The sequence below is a fragment of the Netta rufina genome (genome assembly GCF_964035555.1).
Source record: "Netta rufina genome assembly, chromosome: 1".
Taxonomy (NCBI): domain Eukaryota; kingdom Metazoa; phylum Chordata; class Aves; order Anseriformes; family Anatidae; genus Netta; species Netta rufina.
Window position 1 is genome coordinate 127,318,765 of NC_140123.1, and position 20,223 is coordinate 127,338,987.

Below are 20,223 nucleotides of genomic sequence, written 5' to 3' on the forward strand. Positions count from 1 at the left end.
CATATTGCTAAATACCCATCTAGTGTGAGATGAAGCACACTTGTTGGCTGTTCTTACTGCAGAGTTACGATGCACAGCTTCAAGTCCGAAATAATCATAATTATAAGCCTGCCGAGATAGCACCATAGCTAGGAACTTACAGTTCAATTTTCATCAAATGGCTCAAATTAGAACAAAATACATACAAGAACAGAAGTCCCAAAACATAAACTTGTTTGTTCCTGTGGGACTTCAAACATTTCTGTTGCATCATTATAAAGGCCCTGTTATGGTGGTTATTCAGCCTACTGTCTGCAGTGACATACCAAGAAGACACACTACAGAAAAAGTCATTTGTAGCAATATTTATTCCAGCTGTGAAATTCTAGAACAGGATAGAAAATGGATTTGGGATATCAAAGAACTAGATCAGATGTGACATAGATAATTATTAAGACAGATGTCTTAGAGGAATGTGCCTTCTTCCCTAATACCTGATGAAGCAGAATCCACTAGCAGTTGGACTGGCACCCTTGGCATTAAAAATTGGTGACTTTCCTCAATGAAGATGTATTCTGTATTTGCTTTCTGGTTTATGAGCCCATAGGGGATGCAATCTCATTTCAAAACTTTACTCTCTAACCAGTAGAACTAGTAGTATTTTGTCTTTTAATACAGGCTCTGATTTCTTTGTATCACCCAGTTACCAGCTAGTAGGGACTGAAATTAAATCAAATATTTGGCAGTTTATTGTAAAATGGGCATTCATGTCATTCATGTGTGATTACCCAATGGATGCATTTTGAAAACATGTATGTGTTGTCCTAGCTAATGTACATTGATTACAGATTGTTGGTGATATGAATCAATCTATAAAATTGAGTTCTGGAATCATGTGCTTAATTTTGCTTCACTTAGAATGGAATATATAAGAAGTGGATAGAACTGGTTACACAAGAACACAAGGCCTGAAAGAAAAAAGAGGGAATTAAGTTGCTGGGGAAAAAAAAAAAAAAAAAAAAAAAAAAAAAAAAAAAAAAAGCACAAGGAGCCTGGCTGATGTGCATCACCAGAGGACAAGTTTATAGTATCCCTGACATAACCTGTCCCTGCAACAGCATATCACAGGATGGGGCTTTCTGCAAAGCTGTGCACACTACTGCCTGTCTGAGTAGTTCACTTGCTCAATCACTGCAGGATCCACCATTTTCTCACAAATGCAAAATTTGTATTCACCACACTGTGCAGTGCCTATGTTTGAACCCTGAAGCCACACACACTCTACGAAAGGTCTTGAGCTGGTTTCTTGGATCTGAAACCTGTGAAAAAAATAACAAAGATTTTCACCATCCCATGAAAAAAAATCCACAGACTAATAGAATAATTCATGATGGCTGTTACCTATTTGACCCACACTAGCATATAAGCCCTTTTATGGAGGCTTGTCTGAATAAATAAACAAGTGATGAGCAATCTGATGATAAACTGTGGGGATGGGCAGCTGAGTACTAAGTGGTGGCTAAAGGCTCCTGCCTTTGGTTCACAAGAAATATGCATGGACTTGGTCTGTTCCTATCTGCATAGTCACTTACAGATCTGTGGAGAAAGCTGATCCATCCTCCCATAGCCAGGGTCCCTCAGATCCATTGTGAGACAGCCCAGTCCAGAAAGAATATGAACCGTAAGACTGTGCTGATTGCATTACAAAGTCCTGTACAGAAATAAATGTGAAGCCTGTGAATCACATCCCTGCTTCATTCATAACCGCCTATGATTTGGAAAAGGAAAGAAGGAAATTAAAGTGAAGTATTCACACCTGTGTGTAATAAACATTGTTTTGCAAGTGACTCTGGGCAGTGCCTCCTACTTCTGGCAGCAATCTGCTATTTTGGAGGTAAGGAAAACTAACCTGCCTAGAGCCTTTAGAAGTTATCAGCTAAAATGGTCACTGAGATAACCACAGACTGCACATAGCTGGGTAAAGGATATAGGATAACTACTCCCTTCTAACACCCTTCTAAAGCTAATGAGTACTAGCTCAATTATATTTGACCTGAAGTGGGGTGAGGCTCTAGATGTAGACTGGTGTGTCTCAATTAACTCTCCTGAAGTCAGTGAAGATACATAAGAGAGAGTACAGCCACAGTACAAGCAGAGTGACTTCAAAGAGGCAGAGACTGAGTTTTTGTCGTTTGGTCCAGCACATGCATGCCATAACATACTGCTCCGGTAGAAAGATGGAGTGGCTGTTCAGACCACATTAGATGTAGTGCATGTAATTAGAAAAAGGAAAGAACAACAAAAAAGAATCTTTACCAGCTCTTTCTTACTCTCTATCTTAAGAAATCTGGACTCCAGAGCAGAGCACCGAGCCTTGCTTTCTTGCCAAGTTTTCCATTCCTTTGAAAAGTAGTAACAGTTCTCCCCATACTGCAGCCAGGTCTCAGGACAAGGAGTACATTTATATCCTTGAAAACAAAACAGCACCTGATCAGCTTTGTCAGTGATGGCAGTCTCTTCTAGTCTAGTGGATTTCTGCAAGATCACAAGAGCAGTGCACAGCCTCTCTATCACAGAGAAGCAGCAACTCCTCTTTCATTCTGAAGCTAAATTCATGCCTTCGGGGGAGACTTTATAAACACAGTTGCCAGAAGGCCAGAATAACATTTCAAAATTAAAATCAGATAAACAAATACTAAAGATTTTTGTAATATGAGCAGAAAGCCTGTGAAAATATGTGTATGCAATCCAGAACTGTAGAACTGATAATGACTGATTTTTGCACTGTATTTGAAGCAGCTGCCAGCTTCACAATGAGATGGAGTGCTGGGGTATGCTTCTTTCTTCTCCATGCAACGGGATAACTGCTGGTAGGAGAGTGCTAGTATAGTACAACTAGAGGAAATTTTGACAATTGAGTTATGTTCACAGAGACATGGATCTAGGTGGGCATACAGGTAGAGGGAACCTAGACTTTCAGTCATATGGGGTCATCTCTATTCATGTGAACTTTCAGTTTCTTGCTAACAACTTAAGGGGCAGCTCTTCCCTCCTATATGCTTTGCAAAGCAACTTATACTGGAACTTCTCTGGCAGCATTTCATATATGCTATGGATTCAGCATGCAGATGGCAGATAGTGATGGCCAGACAAAATGAAAGATATTGCACCCATTGTTCTTCCAAAAATACCTTTCTGACAGCTGCACTTTGGCTCATTCTGCCACATTATTCTGTTAGCTGCTTGTTGGGACCCTGAGTAATACTGAAGCCAGTGAGAATTCAAAATACTTATTTTTTCCACCACTCTTGCACAATCTAGAAAATCCATTTTCTAGTTGGAAACAGAAATAATCACAAGTGGCAAAAAGACCTGCCAGATAAAATATTTTGGAGAACTCTGGGAACTGGGTCCAACCTACTGGGTGGATCATGACTATTGTTTTGCAGTTCACAAGGCAATTTGATATTATAACAACTCAGTACCAGCTGGGAATATGGGGACTTGATGCTGGATGGCAACAGATAGCACAGCACAGTGCATTTGACTCTTACAAGTAGCTTCTGGTTTCCGTTAAATTCAAATGCAGACTTCTACAAAGACGATAATCTTGTCACTCTTTCACAAGCCTTTCATTTATAATGATTCTCTTCCCTCCATTATGTGATAATCTAGCATATTTAGCCCATTCAATATTAAAGGTTCGAACCATTATTTTACACAAGTTAAAATATACCCTCTGGATATGGTCCATAAACTGTTAAGGCCAGTGATTCCAAACCTATTTGGTAGAGGTCAGCAGTATTTGCTCTGCTGCATCCACTACATAACAGAATGAAGATGTCTTGAGTGGTCAAAGCATTCCAGACAACTAGAGCTAGTAGGAATTTTCCACGATTATTTTTTTTCATGATAATTCGCTGAAACTGACAACAACAAAGGGAGAATGGTGGCATCAATGAATTTGCCTATTGAAAACACATTTTTTTAATATAAAAACAAAAGTATCATCATTGGGGTACTTTCTGAATTAAAATGTTTTTTTTTGCTTTAGGATTTTAAAAAGTTCCATTGCAAAAAGTCAGTAAACATACTTCAAAGAGACTGATACTTAAAAAATGGAAATGCAGTCTTTTCATTGATTCACCAGAAATTAATTTTCCAAAGAAACAATTCAGAGCAATTTTAGAGATTTTGAACTTTCCTTTCAATATTTTTGATAGAAAACAATTATATTTGTGGTTACCATGAGGTGGAATCACCTTCTTCCCACCAGTATGTACCTCTGGAGGTGGCAAGTTGCTTTACAGTTTCTGACAAGTTCAAATTCTGAGCCTGGAGGTGCTCCAACTGCTGGCTGAGGTTTTCCATAATTGCCTTTTGCAGGGTGAAGTTTTCATCCCTTTCACGCACAGCGTGGCAGACCAAGATGACTTGAATGACAGTGAAACAAGAATGAAATTGTTCCATTAATACTAAAGGCATAGGGCTCAATGTCACCCAAATAAACTTACCGAAGATGCATATTCCTCCCCAAAACCAAATATACTTGACCTACCTTCACTTTGTGTGTACTACATAAGACATATCTACATCCTGACACATACTACATCATGATTTTGAAGTCTGTGGAGTCTCCTGAGTGGGTAAATTCTTCCAGAAAAGGATCTTTTTCTTTTTTTTTTTTTCCTTTTTTTTTCTTTTTCCCATTAATTCTTTGGGCTAATTGTTTTCCTTAAATTGCTTCTAGTTGTTCATACAGCTCTGAGCAGCCCTTCTGTGACCATACTTACACTTGGCTGCTAAGACTCCTGTAGCTGCCACTGAACTTAGGCAGATGACCCCAAGCACCATTGCAGCCAGCTGCCAACAGGAAGATCGACTGCGAGACTCTAAGATACACAAAAAGAAGGAAAGCATCAAGAACAGGCGCAGAATCAATGAATGAATGAGGCTGGCAGGGACCTCTAGAGGTTGTCTGGTCCATCCCCCTCTGCTCAAGCAGAACCACCTAAAGCAGGTGACCCAGGACCATGACGAAATGGCTTTTGAATACCTCCAGAGGAGAAGGCTCCATAACCTCTCTGGGCAACCTGTGCCAGTGCTTAGGCACCCTCATAGTAAAATGTCTCCTAATGTTGAGAAGAAACTTCCTGTTTCCAGTATGTGCCCACTGCCTCTTATCTTGGCAGTAGGCACCAATGTTTACAGCTTCTTTCCAGGTATTTGAATACATTAAAGAGAAACACACAAATACACACCACCACCCTGAGCATTCTCTTCTCCAGGCTGAAGAGTCCCAGTTTTCTCAGCCTTTCCTCATATATAAGATACTTCATTCCCTTAATCCTTTTCATAGCCCTTCTTCGGACTATCTCCAGCATGTCCGTGACTTTTGTACTGAGGATCCCAAAACTAGACACTGGCACCTCTCATCTTTATGTCTCCAGATCCTACATTGCACAAGACAACATGACCAGTACTCTGCCTAGTAAATTGCTGAGATTCCAGTATACTAGTAAGTGGTATTACATCAAAAAAATTGTCCTGCCATTTGGCTGTGATCAGTCCTCCTCAGGAATTTGGGGCTAGGAAGTGAGTAGGCCATAGAGATTAGTTTAGCTATGAAGTATTAAGAGAATACAAATTGAACAAATAAAGCTAAACGGCATAGACTTTCACATGTGTGAAAAGACTGTCAAGGAAATATTTGGCTCAAAACATGGTCAGAATTTTCATATGCTTTGAGATATTGGTGTATTTTGACTTTTGGATGCCTAACCTGCCAAACTGGGAATTAATCTTGTGATTCATGTCTTTTGTCTTCTTTTGGTAGACTCCAGTGCAACACTTCAGTGAGAATACTTAAATTATGTTGAAGTCACCAACAGAAATAATTGGGATACCCGCCTCTGATACTTCTGTCTTTTATTTCCTGTGTTCCCTAACCCTCTAACCTAACAGTTGGGATTAACCCTACTAGACTATTAGGAATTCAGCTTCAACCTCCAAATATAAAATACAAAGAACCCTTGAAAAATAAGTATGAAATAATCACAGACTAGCTAATAAGGAAAAAAATATTTCAGAAAGAGCTCTTTAAACTGCTAGCCTAATAAATTCATCTAGTTACTCAGGCTGGAACATAAAATCTCTTTGTTTTTCTCATACCTTTCATACAGAGCAATTTAAAAGCACGAATGTGTACAGTACAGAGTACAGATTTGTGATCAGCCACATTCCCACATTCCTCTGTGTCTTCTGTGAAGCTATATAGCATATTTTTTATGATTTTTTAAGTACAAATATGTATTTGTTCATCCTCACCCCCACCCCCCCAATATATAACCTGCTTTTCTTAGCATTTATTTCAGTTACTCATATTTAAATGATTAAAGTTGAAAGACCTTTACAGAGTTCCTTAGATAGATTACTTCACTAACTTCCAGGACCTGACACTTGATATCTAGCCTGAACATGCTTTTTTTTTTTTTTTTTTCCCCTAACTGCATCCCACAACTCTAATTGTCTCTCAAATCTAAGCACTTTTTCCCCTTTCTCCAGACTTACATTCTTTTTAACATCCTGCTGTTTTTCTGTCCCTCCAATTTCTTTGAAGATTTGAGTCCAAAGGTCTCCCTTTGGAAACACGTAGGTGACAATCTCCTCTGAGCACCACATCAAAATATTATCCAAGGTGAAAGTTTGCCCTGTGGAGAGCTGTCCCCACCGAACATCAACACTACCTTTTGCTCTGGCAGTCTGGATGTCCTTGGTTTGTAATTTTTCCAATGTCACAAACTTCAGGTCTGCATATGTCACTTCTTCGGTCATTTCTGAAGGCTACAGGAGAAATCAAAGGTTGGGTTGATTCCACAGAAGAAACAGAGCTTAGGTTCTGGCTGGGATAAGATATATGCTCAGTGTCACTGGGAGTTGATAGAGTGATTCATATAGAAGTCAGAAGGTTTTTTTTTGCACATTCTCAAGGACTTCATGACACAGAGGTGCCAGGGTTATTTACACGCAGCAGAAGCTTCTAAAATGGATTCATGGAATAGTATTTAACTCTCCTGTGTATGCAGATTGCAATGGGGCATGGAAATCTCCAGTTTTCAATTAATGGAACAAATGCATAGTTACCCAGTCTGGGGACTGCACCCTTTCTGTAGAAAGAAAAAGAAGGAAGACAAGAGTTAAAAGGGAACTGATGTTAATTTTGGATTATGTCTAAACTATTCCTTGAAGTTTTTCAGCATCAGGAACATTTGTTTCCTGGCTTTATTCTCCGGTGATTAATATTCAGAAAATGTAGCCAAAATGGCTCCCCAGTCTTACTTGCTATGAGTAGGAATGGAGGTAAAATTAAGTGGGAATTATTCCTTTGCTTATTGTTTATGATCACATCTCAGTTGTCCTGATGGGGTAGCACATAGGTTTGTCAAAGCCATTGCCCATTCCCGGAACATGAAAAAGTTTCCCAGCTGTCCTTCCTATCTCAGGCCTAGAAGCAGTCTAGGCACAGTCACATATGACACATCACAATTCCCTCGTTTTAGCAAGAACAACAGAGCACGGTAGCAAGTCATTGTGCTAGGAGTTGCCACTGCATCCAAGGAAGAGCCACCCATCAGCTTGAGAGTCTGCCCCATGGTCTCTAGAACACTAAGTGCTGGTAGTATGATGGAGAAGCTTATCAAGTTTACCAGTATTTCTATGTCTGCAGAAAAAAAGGCAGGAATGAAACCTGAACCTTCTGTTTTATTGCATGTGGCACTGCTGCACACAGCTCAAGAACTGCTGGCCTCACCATCTGTGAATCTCTGTGACAGAGGAAGAGCACCAAGTAGCATAGAATCCCAAACTTTTATCTCAGAGTGGAAGAAATGAGTACAGTAACTTAGGCCCCAGCATCTGGGCAGAAGACACAGAGAGGCCAATAGGTGTTAATTTCCAGGAGTGTCTTGGCCTGTCCCCAGTGAGATGGTGCTTCTGAATCTTCTGTCATACCTTCTCTCAACAACCATTATGCCATCAGTGGAAGGAACATGAAATGTGGAAGTGTTCTGCTCCTTTGCACCTCGTTCATTTGATAAAGATACAGTTTTGTTTCACAAGTGACAGAACCCTTTTGGATTATCATCATCCATTGTAAAATATATAAAAATCTTCATGATGTCTGGCTACACCAGCAATAGTATCAGGGGCCCTCATGAGTCCCAAATGTCTTCTGCATTTTACATTTCTAAATATCCCTGGAGAAGTATTGGGTATGACTAATCAAGCTGGCTTTAGTGGAATACTCATTGGAAGAATAAGAGGGATCAAACAGCAACTTCTGAAAGATTTCCAAGAGTAAGCAGTACAGCAGCCCTTTTTCCATGCTTTAAGAAGTTTTACTCCCAGTTAAAATCATGCTAACTAAGAAATAAAAAACAGGCTTGACATCCATCCCCTGATACAACCAGAACAGGATAGCTGAGACAGGACAAGAGTATCTTCTGCCCACACTCAGATCTGCTTTCTCTAGAATCCAAGGAAAGATATGTGGAAATCACATAGTTTACTGTTGCATGGACTATTAGATTTTAAACTATGTCAAAGAACAATGAAAAGTCAGTGATGGGACATTTTTGTTTGTTTTAGCAATTCTGTAAGAGTCTGATCACATTTTTAGAACCGTCTGAAAGGTGCTAAGGTAAAATATGAACGACAACTTTTACTTCAATAATAAAATAAAATAATAAATTCAAGCAAAGACAAATAAAATATAGAGATGACTGAGGCAAAATATCAAGGGAAAGTGCAGAAATTGAAATCATTGTTGGATGACAGGGCCACAGACAGGTTACTAGAAACACAGTATTGATGGCAATGCCATATAAATAGAAAAAGAATGATCAATGAAATTCAGCAAGAGTGAGTTATGGTATGCTTTTGGATGGGTCAGATCTTCATGCTACACTGATGCTTTTTCATTAGATTTCTTTTTACCACTCTATCTGATATTTCTTCAGTTTGGTCTTTCTAGAATTTGAAATTCTTATGAGACTGAATTTCAGCTAAAAATCAACTGGTAATCTTTTGAATTATGAGCAAAAAATCCCCTGAAAAACATTAATAATTTGCTCTTCTTTTCTACATTTTATTCTAACAGTTTTTAAAGTTGTACATACAAGAAAAGCTATTTTACAGTTCTACCACCCTTGTGATTGGCAGAGATCTTCCACTAAAATTCTTATAATACACAAAAGAGTTTCAGGAGAAAGAGAAAAAAATAATATTGTCCACTTCCCACATAAACAGGAAGCTGTTAGCTCATGTTTCTATATTTCTTATTTGTCCACCAGGATGCAGAAACATTCTTCCAGTAGTAAACTAATTTAGAAACAAAAGCAATGAGAGAGAGAAAGAGACAGAGAATGATGCTAAGGAATGTTTACACTGCACCACTACTTTTATAATTGGAGCACGGTAAATGTTTTTTAGCCTGCCTTGTAACTGTGCATTATGTTCATGAATTAATTGGTTCTGCTCTGCAACTCTAAAATGCATCACCAAGGCTAATGATTCACCAGCTTAATGTGATTGCAACATGGAACAACAAGTCTCTCTAGTTGCTATCCTGCCCTTAACATATACTTATACACCAGTCCCAGGTGGTTCCCAAACACAAATAGTAACATTATTACTGAACATTTTTTCTGTTTTAGCTATTCAAAAGAGAAAGAGAACATGAACACAATTTTACGCAAGTAATCATATTCTGACTAGTCATAAGCAGTAACAGAAATCCAAAGCAGCTCTACAAAGTAAAGAACAATAACAGGTTGTCGAATGGAACCTTCTAATTTAACTAATTGCAGGACTTATTGTATCCAGATAGGAGAATTAACATGTATCCCCTATGATGCAAAGTATTTGGGGAGATTTGGCTGGCCATGCAGGACATTCAAGAGTGGGACCTGTGAGAGAGAAGTAAGCAGACTGATAGTTGCAGGACTGACATAGCAGGAGACTACAGGTAACAGGCATGATGGCAGAGCCTTAAAGTGGAAGATCCAGGAGGCATAGTATATGCACATATATGTGCACAATTATTTATTATATTGCAAGCTCTTTCACCTAGCAGGAACTTCCCAGTTGTAACACACTCTAGACATTGATCACATGGATAAAGTCAATAGGTTGAATCTGAATTGGTAAGGGGCAGAAAAAGTACTGGAGGAGGGAGAAGAATCTGATACACATTTAAACAGGTCAATAACATGACCTTCAACCCACTCCCCTCAGGGTAGGGGCGGGGAGAGGAATAATTTGTAATGAACAAACTCAGACCCTTTCTGCTCACAGAAGAGAAGGTTCAGATCTGCAGAGATCTCTTGATACCCTTCATTGAACTAGTTCAACATCTAAAGTAAGAACTCCTAAGTACCGCTTTTCTCCTGATCTGACTGGAAGGTTTCAGAGAACCCTTCAAAAGAGAGGAAGAAGCACATCAAGAAAATAACGAAAGGTGACAGGCAGAACCAAACAGGAGTTGTCGGTGACAGAGAACAGAAGAGTAAAAACAAAAGCCCGAGAAGTAGAGACAAAGGACAGACCCAGAGGCAGATTGAAAGAGGTAGAGTGGGAAGAGACTGGATTCAACATACGAGGAGTGTGCTCTTTATTCTAATCAGTGAATAGGTGAGGATGAACAGAATCTAACAAGAAGAAAAGTCACCGAGTAGCTTGAGCCAGCAAGAGGCCACAGAAGCACCCCTTCAGGATGCATAGCCTTGTCATGATCTGCTTTGTTTTAGGGTGTTTCTTATGGGTAAGTCACACCAAGTTCAGTCCCTTTTCATATGGTCTCTACTTAGTTGTGGAGTTACCTTGGAAAGCTGGACAGCTGTTAGCAATTGATAATAGCAGGAATTTCTGTTATACTAGAAATAATTGGGCATATCAAATGCAGAAGAGAAGAATAATTGCTGTTATTCCAGGGATGATAACGCAGAGGTCAGGGTACCCAAGACAGAAGAATGAGAAGGGTAGGAGTGCTGGAGAGACAGAGACAAATTCAAATTGATGTGAGTGTAATATGTATTCCCCATATATATACACTCCCAATATTTGAGCATGGAGAAGGATTTACATCTGTAGTATGGCATAGCTACATATAAGGGAAAAGGGAAACTTGTGGTGAGTGCAAAGGGAAGTTGGAGTCTGTGCTGGAAACAATGTTAAATAGGATTTTATTGACTATGTGAAGTTAAGATGCGAAATGGTGAAGTTGCCATCACAGTAACTTTAAGTCTGCAGCAGAATATACAGGGAAATTTTTGAAGATAACAGCGAGACCTTTCCATAGGAAATTCAGACAGGTAACTGTCTATGGTGACAGAAACAAATGTTGCATATCTTATTTGTTTTTCTCCTTCTAGTTCCCCCAAGTGAGGGGCGAGGAAGGGTGTCTCAATGCTGAATTGTGAGTATTTGGAGATCTTGCACTCTTTTAAGAAAACTGTGAAGGTCAAAGGTAGTAGTGGACATCAGTGTTAATAACATGGTGACAGACATTTTCCAGAAAAGCTTACTTTCATTTTGACTACTGAAAACTTACATAAAATGCCCATTGCTTTGAAATTTAAGTGCATTGGTTGCTACCTATTCAACATATTCATCATGCAGTACTGTTTCTGATCCCTATTTGGATAACTCTAACGATTAATAGTGTTCTGGTGTAATTTTGATTAGCTGAGATTATGCATTTGTAATTAACCTTTCCTTAAAAACTTGTTTTTAAAATATATTTCTTTGCTGAATGGTGGTGTTATTTGTAAGAATAACAGAAAACAAGACAAGTGAAGGGCATACAGGAATGGCACAAAGCTGTGCCAGGAGAGGTTCAGGCTGGATATCTGGAAAATTTTCGTTAACATGATGGTGGTCAAATACTGGAGCATACTTCCTAGAGAGCTGTTTGATGCCCCGTGACAGTCAGTGTTCAAGAACCATTTGGACAATGACCTTATTAATATGCTTAAACTTTTGTTTAGCCCTGAAGAGGGCAGTCAGACACGATGACCTTTGAAGATACCTTCCAACTGAACTATTGCATTGAATTCTATTCTATCCTGTTCTGCTCTGTTTTGTTCCGTTCCATTCCATTCTGTTCCATTCTAAAATGTCCTACTAGGATTCTGTTTTGACTAAATCTTTAAAAATGCACAGACAGTTCAACTGACTGAAACTAAAGGAACATACAACACAGTATCTAAAATGTACTCACAGGGACAGAAAAAAATCAATGAGAAAGTCAGAAGAAAAAAAAAAAAAAGTAAAACATAGCATTGGCCAGACTGAATTGTGAAAAAAAAGAAAGAAAGTTGAGAAATTATAACATGATGCAGTTCCTAAGGTTTGCAAAACAAATTGGTCAGGCACAAATATCAGGGGAACAACTAAGAGATAAAGCAAAACAGAAGGGAAACTCATCTGACAAGATCGATGAGGTTGGGCAACTGCCTCCTACATGAAATACTGTGTTTTTCTCATATTTTCTGTCATTTACAAGCTGCAGTGTAACACAGGAATGTGAGGGAAGCTGGAAGAGAATACAGTGGGGATCTTTCCATTTATTTGTTGTTCTATGTCTAACTACTTTTTGTATCTCTTTTTCTCAGCTGTTCAGGTACAGAGTGGGTCCATCTGTGGTATATCTGGTAAGATGACATATGATTACTTTAAAGATCTGTATCACTGGACAATTCCAGTAGCAAATGGTGGGATTAAATGTGGTCTTGTAACTCACTAAAGGGTGATGCTACCCCCTGCATTCCCTTTACACCTTCTAATGTTCTGCAGCAGTAGCAAGCCAACCCCTAGACATTGCATTGTCTTTGGCAAACATTGACTTGCCACCACAGGCCTCCTTTTTATTCCATGTATAGTTGCAAGCACAATATTAATAAAGCCTTCATGTCACTGTATGCCTTTTAAAAGGCTCATCTTTTTACTAATTTCAGTCCATTTCCTTAGTAATTAAGGATGGGATTAAAAAGGACAGCAGTTGTCAGACATCTACAAGGCTGCATTAGTAAGATTGTAGCCAGCAGATTGAGAGGTATGATTTTCCTCTCCATTAGGACACTTCTGGATTATTTAGTCCAGTTTTGCTCCCCCAGTACAAAAGAAGAATTGATAAACTGGAGCAAGGCTCTTGGAAAGCCAACAAAATAATCAGGGGACACAATGTGTGAGGAGGGGCTGAAAGGACTAGGTCTGTCCAGACTGGAGGAGGCTAAGAGGCAGGGAGGAAGGGACCTAACTGCAGATTTCTACAAGCTGAAGTGTATCTGAAAAGAAGACAGAGACAGAGTTTTCTCAAAGTTGCACAGCTTAAAGATTCAAGACCATGGGCCAAGCTGCATCCAGGGAAGTTCTGATCATACAGAAAATTAGGTAGAAGGTCAGATAGAATAAAAAGTGTTTACCCTAAGGATGATGCTGGAATGGGTGCCTGAAAGGATGGGATCTCCATCGCCACAGACTGTCCAAACTCTGCTGGACAAAGCCCCAAATAATTGCGTCTAGCTTTGATATTAGCCCTGCTTTAAGCAGGGAGAGATCTTAATATGCCCTCTCTAAACAAGATTTTTTCTGCTCAAATTCTGTTTTCTCTCCCCTTCCAGGCTGGTGGTTGTGATTGGTGGACTGCTTCTTCTGTGTGGCCTGGTTTCTGTCTGCATGAGATGCTGTTTTCATTGCCATCAAGGAGGGGACGAATCTGGTCCTCAGCCCTACGAGGTCACCGTCATTGCTTTTGATCATGACAGCACCCTCCAGAATACCATTACCTGTGAGTTAGCTTTGACAGAGGCTGGGGACCTCAGTACACCCTACTGTGAAGGGATGTACTGTGAAAAGCCCAGGGTGGGGCATCTCAAGGTCCCCCAATGGGCTGACAGAGGGAAATCCCAGGCAGGATGCTGGGAAAGTGGCATCTGTAAATACTATAAATTAAGGTGCTCAAAAAGCCTCATGTAGCAAATATGGTCAGATGGTGAATCGGTTGTAAGACGTGCTTGGGTGAACTAAGGGCAGCTACAGGGGCCTTGGTGCCAGTTGATGAAGGAGCAATTATGGGATATTGCTAAGGGGGCTTCATTCTTCCCTTTAGGGCAGGATGAAAGGGTAGGAAAGGAAAATATTCAGGCTATGGGGACAGAAAAGCCTGTGCACTGTGCTCTAATTGTGTGGTACTTTCAGGATAAGGCAAATGGCTTTTGTGTCCTCCCTTCCAGCTCTCCATTCGGTGTTTGGACCTGCTGCCAGGAGAATACTAGCAGTGGCACACTCCCATAACACTGTGCAGGGAACATCACCTCTCTCGGCATCCGACACCCCTCCAGTCTACGAGGAAGCTCTACGCATGAGCAGGTTCACAGTTGCCAAGGCCGGACAGAAAGTGACAGATGTGGATCCAGTGCCCAAAGCAAAACTGCAAACATCTGCTGAGGTCAAGGATGCCCTGCCAGCCCTCCCAGGACGCTAGTGCTTGTGTTTAGTGAATGACAGTAAAATAGAGAATGATTTCATTCAGAGGCTAGTTCTTCTGGGCAGGACTAGGATTACCAGATTAAACTCCTTAGTCTAATGACAAAGGCAAAAAAAAAGATACTAAAGTTCCAAACAGTTCAAGATCCAGCATATTTTGATGGTTCCTTTCGATACCTCCTTGAGATAATCACCCATTGGCATTCCCCAGGTCCATTTATTACACACAGATGTCATTAGAATTGCATTTTGCATATACAATCAAAGAGGTAGCAGGATCAAGGTGCTGAGGTACTTTGCACGCTGGTGCTGGAGACCTACAGGGAGTGGCAGATGCTACCTCATTGTACTTGCCTCCAGCCTAAGATTCCTGGAGATGGCAGAGCTTTTCATACCAGGAAAAACAAAAATGTGAAAAGGACTTACTATGCAGTAATAAAACCAAACTATCGAAAAGTACCAACAATTCACAGCATTATTTTTTTTTTTTTAATAAAAAAGACCTGTGTAGGAATACAATATGCATGTAAGAAAATGATAGGATACACTAGTAGCATGTGCAGTGCAGTTCCCTAAATGATTTATACAGTGCGCACTGTCTGGTCCTGAATAGGATGTATAGCAATTCTGAAATAGCAGTCACAAGCTCTGGCATTTGAATTAAACCTATGATAACATAAACCTGTGATAACATATCAAACAATGGGAGGAGCAGGAACACTACTGCTGAAATAAAATTCAATCATAATTCATTTACCTTCATATTATATCATATATCAGTTATTCCTACTGTTGTAGTCAAAAGCAAATCAAGCTAAATAAGACCATCTAAAAGATTTAAGCCATTTCTCAGATAGAGATAATATGCAAGTCTTTCCTGATCCACATAGAGGTGTTGAATCATTCAGAAATATTCATCAAACTGTTTGGATGAGCATAGTTATGGACTATCTCTAAATGTTCCTTGGACTAGGGAATCATGACAGGGTGGCAGCTGAACTACATTGGTATTTTCTCTATCCCAGGTTCAACAACCAAAAACATTAAAGAATAAGAAACATCCAATATCAAATAATAAGCAGTCATGAATTAACTGCATGTGTGTGTTGATGTTGATATGAATGCACAGGTCATGGACTTCACATCTGTTTGAAGTGCCTGCACAGCCCTTCCTGCTATAATAATGTTGATCTTCACAATACTCCTGTGAAATACAGAAACATGATCATTTTGTAGTTAAGAGAAAGAACCAGGTTGTCAAATGTGTTTAGGAACATAACTGCTGTTGAAATTAAAACCATGGAAAACTTTAGAAAGGAATTTAGAGAAGGTTGCTAAGATACCTTCAGGGACAACATAAAGCAGAACTGAAAAACCAAAACATCTTTGATGATGTCCTAGACCTTGCCCAGTCACAGAAATTTTATATCCAATAAGAGAATTGAAAGAGGGTCTCGATTTCCTAGATCATGAACTTTTTCCTGAATTACATAGTTGTTAGCTAATTGTACCATTAATGAATGATAATCTAGAATAAAATAAATGACATATAAGGTTATGTCTTTCCTGCTCTACAACACATTTGAAATAAGAGTAACTGTTTGTGAAACATCTAATAGTGTGACCTATTTCATCAGCTGGTCTCTGAAGTCCAGTTTAAGACTGACTTCTCCAGCAAGCTGCAGAGCATTTCCTGGAAGGCTCTTGTTTACTATACAGTCAAAGCCTGAAGCAAACAGAGACATTTGAATTGGCTGAACATGTGTAAAGCACTATCAAGACCAGAAATTTCCTGGAAGTCTTCACAATCGTTTCCACTTGGAACATACCATTCCCCCACTGCCTCCACCCCTTTCCTCCTGCCTGTGAACACAGGCGGCTGAGAGCTGAGCTGTGCGTGCATTTAACATGAGATGGCAGACGTGCTCCACAGGGCAGCAATCCTGCTGCTGGAATTCCTCCCATGACTAGTAGAACAGGAATTAACAGTTTTTAAGAATTTTAAATAATAATTACACTGTAATTTTGATAAGATGTGCAATAAAAAGGGAAGATTTAAAATTCTTGATTTCCCCTTCCTCCACAGCACATAACCTTTACTATCTCCTTTTTCTCCGTTTCAAGGAAAAAGTTACATGTCACTTGTACCCAGAGCTGGGCATTACCTGCTAATTTATTTCCCCTGAACAGAGCCAGTATAGTCTAACTCTCCTGCACTTTTCCATCTGCTCACATTCTTCTTCGCATGTCTCACACTTAATTGTAACATAGTAGAGCAGACACCTCAAGGCTTTTTTGCTGGCAAGAGATCAAATAATGTGACAATAATGATAGACATAACTTCACTTGTTAAGGGATAGTTTCCTACTAAAGTGATTTCAGATGAGCAATTTCAGAGAAAATATTTATAACTCTAGCAATGAATCAGATACTCAGAGCCTACAGGACATGAAACAACCAGATTAATAAATAGATAGATAGATAGATAAAATAGTAACAGATCTACAGACTCTAGGTAATGATACGAGATAGTATCTAATAGCAAAAATTAGGTGTCATTGACTGGAGACAATTTACTCTTGTTCTTAGGTCTGCTATGAATTGGCAAAGTTCTCTCTTCCAGAAACAATCTAAAAATGAGGACTTAATCAATAAAGACCACGTGTACTTTGTGGGGAGAAAAAATAAATAAATAAGTAAAGCAGAACCACACCCCATAAAAGTATAGTATGCTTATTTACAGAGCTAAGCTACTACTTGGTACTGCTATTTGCAGTTATTTGGCTGTTTTGTTCTCCATTGTAGGTGGTTACATCTCACTGTAGAGCCTGGTTTTTGAATATATCTTCTGTGTTGTTTTATAATGGCTAATAAGCTTTCTGGGATCTTTTATGCTTTCGGAATGAAAATGAAGTATAAACATTAAATACTATTGAACATTAAGAACTACTACTTTTATGCAATATTAAAAAAAAAAAAAATCAAGTAGCAACAGTTTTCCCCTCATTTAAAATTAATAAGGACATGAACTGTCCCCAAATAAAGAAGGACATACCTGGAAAATAAATAAAAGGGTTCTGTTTTTCATAACATAATCTTAGGCTTTGTTTGAGCAGCTTTTTAGAAACCGTAGAAAATTGAGGAAACTGTAGAAAATTAAGAAATTGTAGAAAATTTAGAAAATTAAGTAGTGAGATGAGACTTCAGCATAGACAATATTGAGACGTTTCCTAGAAGGAAAAGATCTACACCGTTAATCATTGTTTGCTGGGAGTGACTAACCCTGTGCCCTTACCCAGAACCAACATGCACATAATGTTTTTGTGGCTGCTATAAATTCAGCATAAACTGGTGACAGGTCACAGCAGATACAGCAGACACGTCAGGCAAGGATTGGGGAACTGCCCATGGACAGACAGCAGAGCAGAATTGCAAGTGACTTCAGGTATGCCTTCTTTGGTTGAGATTCAGCCTACAAAGTAGAAGTTTTCTGACAAGACAGGCTTTGATATGCGTGAAGCATACTAGAGAATAAAATAAAATAAAATAAAATAAAGTAAAATAAAATAAAATAAAATAAAATAAAATATTAAAAAAAAAATGTTCCTGTGGAGCTGCAAATGGAATAAGGACCCAAGTGGAGGTACTAATGAAAGAGATATCCATGGGAATCCTGAGTTTCAGGTGGCTGATATAAGTAAACAGCAGCTCCAGGGTTGGCTCAAGAGATATCCACCTATGATGACACCTTCAAAAAACGTAAGGCAAATAACAGGGATAATTTTATGTTCAAGTCATGGAATTTTGGCCAGTTATGTAGATACACCTTACAGACGAATACTGTAGAGATCCTAGCATTGCCCCAGGAGCTCTGCGTAGCACAGCACGGGCTGCAGCCCCCTGCCCCTGCATTCTGAGTAAATATTTTTATCTCCTGTTTCTATGGCTACAGCACTGGCAGTACTTGGGGAATCTCTTTTAAAGTGAAGCTCTGCCTGCTTGATCTGCAGACACAGCAATACACTACATGCTCAGAGTTCTTCTGACACTCAAAGTTAAGAAAGCGCTCATTGTTTGGCCACTCTGGGAACCACTTTGTGCTTGGAGTTCAGTGTAGGAAAAATAACCAACCTCATTTCCAGTTCCACCCTCTAGCACATGGATCCAGAATGTGGGGTTTGTCACATGCCCATGGGCTGACATTTTAATAAGAACTCTAAGTCAGATGCCTAGCTGTTTGTTACTGCTTCTGCATGTATCATCTTCCTGCCTGCCGTTGTGCCAGTGACGTTATTGTTTTTACTGAGCCGGCGGAGAGGCTGGGAATTCAGTGCCTGTTGGGGAGGAAGCAGAAAGTGGGAGGAGCAAGCGTTGTGGCTGCATATTCAGGGCTGCATCATCAGGACAGAAAAAGTTCAGTAAGGGGATTTGTAATCCTCACATGGGATTTGTTGGGGGAGGGGAGGTCACCTAGCAATGCTCTCATGGCCCATGTCTTTGCATCAGACCAGGGAAGAACCCCAAAACTTTTCTCCTATTTGTAACGGAATTTCAACCTAGATGTTTGCTCAGTATCCTGAGCTACATGTATATATATATATACATATATGTATATATATATATCCGTGTATATATATATATATGTATATATATATATAATCCTGGAGTTGGAAACAGTGATTAACAGGAGTTTGAGATCAGTCTGTAAAACAGCTACAGTGGGCTGATGGCCTGGGTGAAACAATAAAAAATCTTCTCTTGAGGAAAGGCAGCTACTTCTCAACAGATCTGTAAACTTAGCAACTGCTATGGTGCAGGTAATTAGGAAGCAAAAAGGAGGCCAAACATGGGTGAAAAGAACTATGCCACAAAACCAGCATTTTCTCCAGGTCTAAACAAAAATGATGCCTTGCTTCTGACTCACCCTTCTGAGATCCTCTGACACTACCTGCAACCATGGGGAAATGTCCACGTGTCTAAGCACAGACAGAAACAAGTCGATGATGCTTCCTGTACTAACATCATTTATGTGAACTATTAAAGACTGAAACACACTCACCTATGCCATTCCCACTGTTGGTTGCTCTGTCCTTAAGAGAGCCTGGCACATGCCTGTTGGAGCTGGTCCTTGCAATGTGCAGGAGGCCACAGAGCCCTGTGCTGAGTAGTAACCCTATAGGCACTGAAACGTCTGCCAGAGTTCTTATGGAACACACTTCATCCCTCCAAGAGTAGATGTCATGATTCAGGTGAGAAAAAACACACCCCTAACTTGCCTATTCATCACCTCTCACTATAAAGGCATTTTAAGGTGTCAGGCCCAACAGTACTTGCTTAATTTGTAAGTGTAGGTGAGATTTCTAACTCATACCCATTTGTATTCCCATGGCAGACCAGATTTTCTGGGAACTGCCACCATCAGTATATATGCATCTAAGTAAATATGTTTCATCCATATATCTCCTTTGTGCAGTGTGAGAGATCACGGTGTACCTGGGCTTGTAGAGAGAGTGCCACCAAAAGACCTCCAAGTTCAAGAAACGATGGGCTCTAGAGTGCAAAAGTGGGTGGCAGGCAGTACGTGAAATGACTCTTTACAAGGCAGAGGGCACAAGCTCACACTGTGAGTCTGCTGTGGGGATTTGTAATAGGCGTGTCCTAAACTCTGTTGTCAGCCTGAGCCCCACCCTGCAGGCAAAT

General features: G+C 39.7%; 2 protein-coding genes across 2 annotated transcripts; one reads left to right on the plus strand and one right to left on the minus strand.

Annotated features, from left to right (window-relative positions):
• Positions 1 to 1,135: 1,135 nt before the first annotated feature.
• On the minus strand, positions 1,136 to 6,813 carry LOC311217764 (C-type lectin domain family 1 member A-like; the record flags this gene model as incomplete). Its single annotated transcript, XM_084300046.1, has 6 exons — positions 1,136 to 1,298; positions 1,572 to 1,690; positions 2,296 to 2,447; positions 4,263 to 4,412; positions 4,773 to 4,871; positions 6,726 to 6,813. 6 exons carry the CDS (start codon positions 6,811 to 6,813, stop codon positions 1,136 to 1,138), a joined length of 771 nt encoding a protein of 256 aa, XP_084156172.1.
• A 3,937-nt stretch (positions 6,814 to 10,750) lies between these two features.
• Positions 10,751 to 14,521, plus strand: TMEM52B (transmembrane protein 52B; the record flags this gene model as incomplete). The annotated part of the gene is made up of 5 exons (XM_084300174.1): positions 10,751 to 10,798; positions 11,409 to 11,452; positions 12,651 to 12,689; positions 13,659 to 13,825; positions 14,271 to 14,521. The coding sequence occupies 5 exons, from the start codon at positions 10,751 to 10,753 to the stop codon at positions 14,519 to 14,521; spliced, it is 549 nt and encodes a 182-aa protein (XP_084156300.1).
• Between the last annotated feature and the right edge of the window lie 5,702 nt (positions 14,522 to 20,223).